The sequence below is a fragment of the Enhydra lutris genome, unplaced genomic scaffold (assembly GCF_002288905.1).
Source record: "Enhydra lutris kenyoni isolate GAN:26980312 unplaced genomic scaffold, ASM228890v2 scaffoldscaffold39, whole genome shotgun sequence".
Lineage (NCBI taxonomy): Eukaryota > Metazoa > Chordata > Mammalia > Carnivora > Mustelidae > Enhydra > Enhydra lutris.
In genome coordinates, this window is record NW_019154123.1 from 12093100 (window position 1) to 12104086 (window position 10987).

The following is a 10987-nucleotide window of genomic DNA, read 5'->3' on the forward strand; positions in this document are numbered from 1 at the left end:
GTCACATGCAAAAGAATGAAATTGGGCTACTATCTTACAACATACCTAAAAATTAACCCAAAACAGACTGAACACTTGAATGTAAGATTTGAAACCATAAAACTCCTGGAAGAAAATATAAGCAACAAGCTCTTTGACATTGGTCTTGGCATTAAATTGTTTTCATCTGACTCCAAAAGCAAAGGTAATAAAAACAAAAATAAATAACTGGGACTATATCAAACTCAAACAGTTGTACACAGCAAAGGAAACTATCAACTGAATGAAAAGACCTAGTAAATAGTAGAAAATACTTCCAAATGACAGATCTGACAAGGGGTTAACATACAAAATACATTTTTTTAAAAACCTCATATAATCAATAGTAATAAATAAATAAATAAATAAGTAACAGGCTGAGTATACAAATAGACATTTTCCCAAAGAAGACTTAAAGATAGCTAACAGACACATGAAGACGGTCAATATCATTAATTATCAGGGAAATGCAAATCGAAACCACAATGAGATATCACCTCATACCTGTTAGAATGCTATTATCAAAAAGACAAGAAGTAACATGTGTTGTAGATGATGTGGAGAAAAGGTTGGAACTTGGTACACCATTGGTGGGAATATAAATTAGTGCAGCCACTATGGAAAACAATATGGAAGTTCCTCAAAAAATTAAAAATACATTGGGGCGCCTGGGTGGCTCAGTGGGTTAAAGCCTCTGCTTTCGGCTCAGGTCATGATCCCAGGGTCCTGGGATCGAGCCCCACATCGGGCTCTCTGCTCGGCAGGGAGCCTGCTTCCTCCTCTCTCTCTGTCTGCTTCTCTGCCTACTTGTGATCTCTGTCAAATGAAATGAATAAAAAATCTTAAAAAAAAAAAATTAAAAATACAACTACCATATGATCCAGCAATCCCACTTCTTGGCATTTATTCAAAGAAAACAAAAATACTAATTTGAAATATATATGTACCCCTGTGTTCACTGCAGAATTATTTACAATAGCTAAGGTATGGAAACAAACTAAGTGTTCGCTGATGGATGAATGGATGAAAAAGTTCATACAGTGGACTTGCACCCATAAAAAGAATGAAATTTTACCATTTGTGAAAACAGGGACGGACTTTGAGTTATGCTTAGTTATTATGCTAAGTGAAATAAGTCAGACAGAGAAAGGCAAATGATTTCATCATATGATTTCACTTATAAAAGGAATTCAAAAAGCAAAGGCATAAACATTATAAACAAAGCTTGTAGATATGGAGAACAGACTGGTGGTTATCAAAAGAGAACAGGCTTGGGGGTGGACGCAATGGGTGAAGGGGACCTACGATGGCAACCATGCTTATTGTGATGATCGCTCTGTGCAACCATCAAATTATTACGATGTACACCTGACACAAATATAATGTTTATACCAATCTTAAACGAAGTCTAAATATCTTGTTTGAACCCCTACGGTAAGGTACAACATCCATGCCTATGTATTCAACCATTCACACATTGATTCAACAAGTACATACCTAAAAAAGGGGCTTTTCACAAGACCTAGGTGCCTTCCTAAATTCAAGGTGACGAAGACAAAGTTACCTAAGAGGCAGAAGGAAACAGGGCTGCACAGAAATACAGTCAGAGTGGTATTTGGAAGGCATAGAAAGAGACAATTCCTTCTGAGAAGTGAATACTTGAGGAAGCCTTTGAAGATAACAGAGGAGGGAAGCACCCAGGCTGAGAAAACAGAGGCTGGGTGTGGAGAGCAGTCCATGGGGCTCCCACAGAGCTGATCAGTAGGGTGATCACATTATTTCTCATCCAAACTAGGATGCCTCTGAGAGGGAAAGGAGGCACTATTACTAATTTTGTCAGGACAAAAGGTGTAAATCTGGAATGTCCTGGGCAAATGAAGACATACAGGTGCTTGGCTCAGTGAAACCGACCATTCAGTACCCTCTGAGCCCTCAGCTGGCGTGACTGACGCAAGCGCACTGTTGTCCTGAGGCATCAGATTTAGAAAGGCACCAAAGCAAATCATTTTTGAAAGCATCTTTAGAATATGTCTGAGAAATCTCTCTGGGTACATTCTGCAGATTTCAAAAGACAAAACTTCCAACATGGGCATGGCAGATGTCCAACTCAAATGGAGCTAAGTGAGTTTGCTCATCTCAGGATAAACTCTAAGTAAGAGAAACTAAAAATCGGAAAAACAAACATATTAGGTAGTGCTTATTGAGCGCTTCTTAGGCACCGCACACTGCTCTGAATATTTCAGACACACATCATCTCATTTAATCTTTACCACAAAGCTATGGGGGGGGGGGGTTCTTTCCATTTTAGAGACAATGTAACTAGACACAGAGACTTAAATATCTTTCCCCAAGGCCACACAGAAAGGAAGAGGGAGAGCCAGAGTCTGATCCAAGCACCTAACTCCACACCCTCTATTCTTCTCACCACTCTTCTGCCTCCTGAATAATCCAGACATGCAACATGTGGGCTGAGTGCTGCCCAAGACCCTGGAGTACAGTCTAGCTGAAAGTATTAGTTAGAACATGCTTTACCTAATTACCCCTGCCAGGCGACCAAGCACCGGTGGCCAGCAGTGCCTAGCCACCTGCCCTCCTCTACTCCGTGGAACTAGGCAGGTGCCAAGTGTCCTGCCAGCAGCCTGGACCATTCACATAATTGTCATGAAAGCTCAGTGTGATTAATTATATACTTTGAGTACTCTAATGCTATGCAATTATTCTGACACAAGGAAAATGGGTACTACTGAAACTTCCACGGTGGTTCTGACTTGTTTGAGTCACTACTAACGCTCTTATGCCAAGGACATCCCTCTTGGTCTATCACTCTCAACAGCAGAAAAAAGCCAGTCAGGCAGCTTGCAAACACACAGTGTCTGGTTAATTGGTAAAAATTCCTGAATATCCCTTGCACTACAGAATCCCATTAATATAAAATAAAAAGGTAGCTAAACAATCTAGAGGTCTGGTAGAAGACTAACGACAGCCAAAACTTAGCATGAATTAGAAATAGAGCAACTATTCTTTTTTTTTTCCAAGTAGCTGGGCGTGGAGCTCAATCTGTGGGCTCACAACCCTGAGGTTATGACATAAACTGAGATCAAGAGTTGGACACTTAACTGACTAAACCACCCAGGCAACCCTAAAGCATCTATTCTTGAACCTACATGTATAAAATAAAGTCTGTAGAGAAAATATGAATGTTCACACTTTCTTTTATGTCTGCATTTTAAGCTGTAAATAACATTGCCTTATTTTGTTGAATAATGAGGGATGGGTAACTGAAGTATTTAAAAAGGGAAAAAAGAAGAACAGTCTAGCTTAGCGCCCCTTGCAGAGCACACAGAGCTACAAAAGAAACTGAACAGATTCTAGGAGAAAGCATTCTAAGAAAATATCTTGAGTGACCAGGATCAGTAATTTAAAAACAAACAAACAATTTCCCAACAGTTGTCTATTTGGATTTGGTGAAAAAACAAACAAACAAACAAACAAACAAAACAGAGATCAAACAACTGTTTTGAGGAGAGACTGGAAAACAAGAAAGGAGGCAAGTAATTTTTAGGGTATGAAAATTAATACCCTCTGATCACTCCTGAAAACCGAACTCTGAATTGTGACAAAAGCTCTTTGAGTAGGCTGAGAAAAGCAACCACGCCCAGGCTTTCAGTAGTTACCTTCTGTGGCCTAAAATGCAATAGGACAAAGTGAAGTGGAGAGTTGCTGATTGGGCATTAGAGTTTTCCGACCTAAATAATCCAGGCTGCCTATCTATCCAGACAAACTCACTCTGTGATCCAGTTACTGTCTGTGTAATATTTGTGACATGCCCACAAGTTTGCTGGGCATGGAGTTGTCACCCCCTCCCCCACCACTTAAAAAAAAAAAAAATCTAAAGCCAAATGCAGATATTATTTTAAGACCCAGTTCAAGAAATGGTTATTGAGTGGCTGTTATCCATGCAGAACTGATAAATACAGCCCAGCTTTTGCCTGCAAGGAGTCTAATTCATTTAAACCACAGGCCAATATAATATCCATATGTACATTTTTATTATTTTGTTTAAATATAATTTAATTTTGTTTAAATGGATAATAGATACAAATGTCTGCTTCTTCCCACCTTGGGGCACTCAGCATCTAGGGATATATGTTGATATAAAGGCAGTAAAAGTGCTTCCCCTACACACCTTGATACTGTGATAGTAACAATAATGGTATTAAGAAAAGTAAGGGCTGCTACCTTGGGCAAGACCAAACCATTGTTCCAATGAAGCTGGAGGCTCTGGTCAAGTAGCCGTGACAGGGAACTACAGCTGCCCGGCTATATTAGCTCTCCACTTCTTCTGCCAGCAGGAATAGTCTTTGGTTCCCTCCAGTATCCTCTAAGTTTAAAGGGAAAAATTAAATCTGGCATTCCAAACCATCCATGCTACTTTAATGATACAGAAAACTTAAAACAGCCAGAGTAATTTGGGGGACAGTGGAGTGCTGTCATACCGAAATGGGGTACAAAAACCAGCTCTAGCCCCTTAGGCATGTGGTTCACTTCTCTGTGGCACTCACAGAATTATGTTAAGCACTTTTCATGTGTTTTCTACACAGTATTTAGTAAATAGAGCCTATTATAATAACTTTTAAGTACCAAAATACTGTAACAGCCATAGTTTCTTATTAAAAAAGCACCCAAGATCAATGATTGCCACAGTCTGAGCATAGGAAGAGTGGAAGTCTACAGAGGGACCAGGAGAATTTTTTTGAGGGTGATAGACTGTTCTATATTTTGATTGTGGTGGTGGTTACATGAATGTGTGCGTTTGCCAAATCTCATAGAACTGGACACCAACAAGAGCAAATTTTACTTTATACAAATTATATCACCTTTTTAAAAGTACCAACCACAGTACTCATATTAGTTTTAATTCAAATAAACCACCTAAAATAACGGGCATTTTAACTCTATTTATTTCTAAAATTAGAAGGAAATGTAAGACCTAAAATGCTACTTCACATTTTTAGACCAAGTCTTTGAATTAAAGGCTTGAGCTATTTGTAAAAAATGGATGTTACCTAAATAATTAAGCAAATTAAATGTTTCAAAAGAAAGCGTGGATTGTACCGAATGATGTGATGAAATGAAATATGGAAAGAGAAAATGAAAGTGATGTTTTCGTTTACTAGATTACTTAAGATGACAAACATAATGGCTTCTTCCCTCAAAATTTGGTAATGGGCCTTTGTAAATAATCTAAAAAGTGTAACATGATTTCCAATAAGCTAAGGAAAAGTAAAGAAGGCTGGTGATGAATTCCATAATTTGTTTATCTTCTCAATGTATTTGTAAAAGATTCTATAGGGCTGCTCACTCTGAATTTTTCATTAACACTGTTACCATAACCAAGGAGCTCTTTTGGTACAGATCTGTACATCTATTTTGGCAGAAAATGTAGTTTTACAACAATTTCTTACTTAACACCATATTTACAAAACAGATGGAGTTCCAAAGAAATCATTTTAAATGAGAAGTATAATTCTGGTCAGCCCACAGTGTATTTCTGCATATGTCCTGCATCTCAGCAATAATCCCCTTTCTGGGACCACTGCTCATCATATATGGGCTGTTATTTCTCCCTCTGACTTGGGGATCCCCACCTAAGAGGAATGTCAAGATGGTAATGAAAATAGAAGCTAGGAAACAGGCATAGCTCAAAAGCCTGACATTTCAACTAAAGCAACCCCGTCAATACTGGCTAGCAATTCCCTGCCATGCCCTCAAGCCCCCAATTACCATCTTGCTTTCCCATCTACTCTCACCTCTATCTTTCCATCACCTGACTGAATTCATCCCTTTAACTGGAAAAGAACATAAAGAAACCAGGGAAATATGTCATTAGTGTTTCTTCACATGAGCTTCTGCTAAGTGTTTTTTGTTTTGTTTTTTTTTTACTATTTTTTTAACAAAAGTGAAATAATTTCTGCCATTCATGTGACAAAATGTACACTATTCATTGCTTTATGAAATTTGACATTAAAGATCTCTTTATTCTATCAGAATATTGTCTTCATACTGTTATGTCTGTAGAAAATACCCCACCAAGTTTCTAAAATCTTGATCTTTCAAGGCACCAATTTAAAGGGAAATATACCAAGTTAGTTACCTACTTAAATATAGCATACCCCTTTCTATAACCCAGGCTTGACCAACTATCAACACTATTTCCATAGTTTCAAAAGGTGCTTAAGAAAATGCACATTGACACAAAGGAAAGAAAAAGGAGTAAATCAAGTGAGTTTAGGAGGTATAAGAAAATGAACAAGATATGAGACTTGTAAATACCAAACCACCAATTTTAGAAATTACCAGAACTTAGAGAAAACAGGTACTTCCTTATCATGCCTCCATTCATTCAGGAAGCAATCTATCTGAGCCCCCACTATGTTCCTGGCAATGTGTATCCAGGGATACAACCCTGAACAAGAAACCACCTGCCTTCATTAGAAAAAAGAAAAATGACAAAAATACCTTTCAAGGTTTCAAAATTCGAAAACCAGTGATGGTTGAATAATTAATGATTTCCCCATGTGCTCCTAGAATCTTCAATGAAGAAATGAAATCCACCAACAAGGTCTCAATTCCACATATCAGAAATACTGGCAAATCATCCCTCTTTCCATTCTGAATATAAAATTAAAGCAGCTGTTTTAATTAAATAAGTTACACTGTGGATCCCACTATGGACACCAATAAAGCTTGATTAAAAAAAAAAAAGTGCAAAAACAGTCCCTCCATAAAATTGGGGAATAAAATTAAAATTAGGTAGGCTGGTATCTTCTCTGGAATTTTCACCTCAAATTTCATTAACACCACAATGCGGTATCACTACAAGTATCTGGTAGCCAATAAAAAAAGACATGACACATAACTCTGTTAACAGGATCGATTATCACGCAGAGCTGAAACAACTTCCATGAAAACATAAGCTACAAAGTAAAAGAAAATATGTCACCTTTTAAAAGCCATGTAAGCAGCAAAAATAGGTTATTTTCCTTAAACTCTCAATGCCTACTGCAGGTAGTTAATACACTTGATCTTTAAGCCCTTCACTTGTGCCCTTGCCCAGACATAAACTGTACAAACAGATGACAAAGCGAAAAGCAGTTTCACAACTGCCTGTTACAGAGAGTAGGAAGGTGGTATATTTCACTAGATTACTGCAGAAGCTGATAACACCATGAGACACTACAAAGTACTTAGAAGATTTCTCAAGGTCCAATTAAATTTCAAATACCCCCAGTGCCAATTCTCTTTACTGTGGCCTGTTTTGCCCTCTCCCCCACGGGTTATCAGCCACAGGAAGGGTGGGTGCAGCCCTGTCAATGTGCTTTGCTGCTCACTGTCCTGGTAACCCCTTGATTTTCAGAAAGCAATGTTTTCATATTTGCTCTGAACTTAAGCAGAATGAGCTACTCTTGCCTAAGGCTCTGCTTTTCTTAGCTCATCAACTGTTTTGTTTTTTTTCACTCCATGTCACGAGAAATATTTTTACATTAAAAAATGTAGTATTAGAATGAAACCAGCACAAACTCAGAGGAGTTCCTAATATTACTTCTTGAGTTTAAAATACACAAAACAATTGCTGACTTTCTTCTGCTAAGTAACACTATGCAAAAGATATCAAAACCCACAAATTGCTCAAAAGAACGTCCACAGAACTGGAGGCCTGCCTACTGCAGCAAGGAAAAGATTGAATTGTGCAGAACTGTAATGTTTCAGTGCTTTTGAGCCTAAGAAAGCGGAAATCTTCACTTATGTTCAGAAACCTACTCCATTCCCCTGCGTGACTGAGTGACCAGGGATTTTGTACCCTCCAAGTACAACCATTTTGCTAGAGGCAACTAGATACAGATCAGAAGAAACCTATTGAATAAGCTCTGTTCACCACCTGGGATTTTCAAGAAAATGTTTTCACAAAACCAGTGTCTTTAACATACAATAGACACCTTACAGGGAGTCTGTTACCAGCCAAGGCTACCACAGAAAAGCACGTCCTGCCCTACCAGGTACAGGCCATAATTCCAGGCCAGTCCTGCGAGAGGTGACAGCCTCAAGTTCAACTGGGATTGTCTGAGCACAGCTCCCCCTGTACTAATTAGGGATCACCTCTCTCCATTCTTTCCAAATGCCATTTGCATCCAATGCCTGCTCCAGCACCCCAAGCACCCGTGCACCAGTGGTTCCCCTTAGCAGGGGAATCCTCTTACAACCCTCCTCCTTCCACCACCACTCCCCTTTTGGGAACTGACCCCAGGGGCGGCTGGGGGTGGGCGATGAGAGCCCTCCTCCCACCTACCTTGATGATGCTGCTCCGGCGGGGCAGGCCGCCGGGTTTGCTTTCCCGGGTGAGGGGGCAGGCGGCCGGACCGGTGGTCGGGGCGAGCGCAGTGCCGCGGGGTCCCCTGGCGGGGCTGGCTTGGGCTTCGTCCCCGGACACGCCGAGGCTGCAGTCTCCGTTGGAAACCCCGCCGCTGTCATAGCGCGCCCGCCCGTGGCCGAGGCGACCTCCCCCGCCGCCGCCGCCGCCGCCGCCGCCTTCCCCGGCTCCAGCTTTCAGGGCGCCCTTGGAGCCGAGGGCCGGGCCCGGGGAGGTGGGCAGGGCCCCGCCGGCGGCGCCCCCCCCGGCCGCACTCCGCCATGGGCGCCCCACGACCCGCCAGCACAAAGCCGCGTCCCCGCGTCCCCGCGTCCCCGCCGCCGCCTCGGGCCGCCGCGCGCGGCCCCTCCTCCTCTCCTCCTCCCGCCGCCGCCTCCTCGGCCGCTTGCTCCTTCCGCTTTTTTTTTTTTTTTTTTTTTTTTAATTTAGATGTGATGTTTGTTTCAAGCTCGCGTCGCACACGGTTCAAGTCGTGGCGGCAGAATTATCGCAAGATTCCTGCGGGGAAGAGAAGAGAGAGACACAAGTCAGCTCCGGCGGCGGCGGCGGCGGGGCCGGGGCTCCCAGTACCTGGGAAAGGAAAACACGCCCCGGCACACGCGCCGCCGCGGGCGCCAAAAATAACCCGCGCGGGCCGGGCGCCCACCAGGCCACGGGGCACCCACCCCGAGGTAACTAGTCGGCTGCCTCAGGGCCTCGGGCGATCTCCCAGGAGACTCAGGGCACCCCTCCCCCGCGGGGATCGGAGCGCCCATCACGCGGGAACCCGGCGCCCAGCCCCGGGCGGGGGTGCCCACCTCGGGCTCAGGGAGAAGGGAAGCGGCGGACGGCCGCCGCTCTGGCCTCGCCGAGGCGCCTCCCGAGGCTCTCGCGGCCCTAGGCGGGCGGGGGGTGAAGCCGGGTCTCTCCGGACCCCAACTCCCCAGGGGCCGTCACATGCAGAGCCCCGCCGCGTCCCCCCCCCAAAGTCGCCCTGCGGCCTGCCGCACCGAGAGGAAGCGCACAGCGGGCAGGGGCGGCCGGGCTGTGAGAGTGGCGGCGCGGCCCGGGGCAGCGCCTGAAGGGGGCAGCCCAGAACCCCCCGCCCCCTGTCCGCGGCCGTCTCCTCCCGGCTCGGCGCTGCCCACTGTAGGCCGCGGGGACCCTCCCCAGCCGCCCCCGACCCACCGCGAGCCTCCCGGGCTCCCACCCGAGGTCGCCGCCGTCGTGGCTGCTCCCGCCGAGGCCGGGTCACGGGGCCGCGGGAACGTCCCTGCCAGCGAGCGGACAACCAGCAGCGGCCGCGGGTCCTGGATACCCGCGTTCCCCTAAAGCTGCGGCAACTGCCAATCACCCGCCCGGCGCCGGAGGGGCAACGACCGAGCAGGCCGCGGGGCCCCGAGCGGAGATCGGGGGCTCGGCCTCGGCGCCTTCCTGCCTGCCCCCAGCTCGCGCGCGGGACCCGTTCGCCTCCCACCCAGCTCGGGAAAAGGCCCTCCGGACGTTCCTCTCTGGGCTTCCCCAGTGGGTCAGACCTATTTCACATTCAGAAACCAATTCCGTTCCCCGGGCTCCTAAGCTGTGATTTGATTCAACTAGTTGCAAGGATGCTGGAACTCCGGCGGGGCGCGGTGGGGGGAGGGGGTTGGGTGAGGAGGGCGGCGAGAGGTGAAAAGTAGAGGACCTCAGCAGAGCCTGTTCTGTACCCTCCGAATCTCCCTACAGGGATTTATCACCGTCGTGCCTCCCTCCCAGTGTCCTTCCTGATCCCGCCGCCAGGGACGCCGGCTCAAGTAGCCCGCTGCGGGTCTCGGCTTTAGGTCAGGATTATCTTTGGGGGCAGGATCTTACTAGAATCACAACAGCCAGTCCCGCTTCTCTCGGTCCTTTTCCCTTCTTCTCCTCCCCTAATGCTTCAGGTAGAGAGACCTGCCAAAAAAATCAACCTGATCTTGCCGCTCCCCAGCACAAACATCTCCCCAGGATCTCCATCCCCCCGCACCCCAGCCAGATGGGCTGCCAACTCCTCCGGGTGGTCCCCGAGGCCCCACCCAGCCTGGCCCCTCCCACCTCCCCATCCAAGGTTCCCTGGCTCTAGCCTCCAGCACTTCTCCAGGACCCCAGTTCTTGTCCAACTAGTGTGTTTCCTTTTCCGAGAATGCGCTTCCCGAAGGGAGCAAAGGATAGTCTGCTGGGGGGTGAACTTAAAGACTTTGCTTTCATAAGCATGATGTTGTAGCAAACTGCCAAGTAGCCTCTGAGGAAACGGACTTTACATACATATACATACCCACCCTTGCCTCTGAAGCAACTTCAAATACCTTCATGTTATTCTTGGGGGCGTTTTAATTCTTCTGATCTTCTGGATTCATGTTTTTGTAACCCATCAGGAAAGCTTTTATTCATCTCCAGCCAATCTGGGCCTACACACTAACAGAAATAATTTCACATCGATGGACCACAATGTTTTAATATTTTATTCAGTCCCATCCTCTTCTCTTTTTTTCTTGCTTTGGTTCAAAAAAAATTTTTCTGTCATGATAGTTTTGCAAACAAATATTA

The 10987-nt window shown here is 45.2% G+C and overlaps 1 protein-coding gene across 1 annotated transcript in view; it reads right to left on the reverse strand.

Moving 5' to 3' along the window:
* LOC111155004 (phospholipase C like 2) overlaps positions 1–8708 on the reverse strand; it is a 210105-nt gene extending 201397 nt beyond the window's left edge. Inside the window, 2 exon segments of the mRNA XM_022514996.1 lie at positions 8366–8689; positions 8691–8708. Of these exon segments, the coding sequence (XP_022370704.1) occupies positions 8366–8689; positions 8691–8708 (342 nt within the window).
* Positions 8709–10987: the final 2279 nt, after the last annotated feature.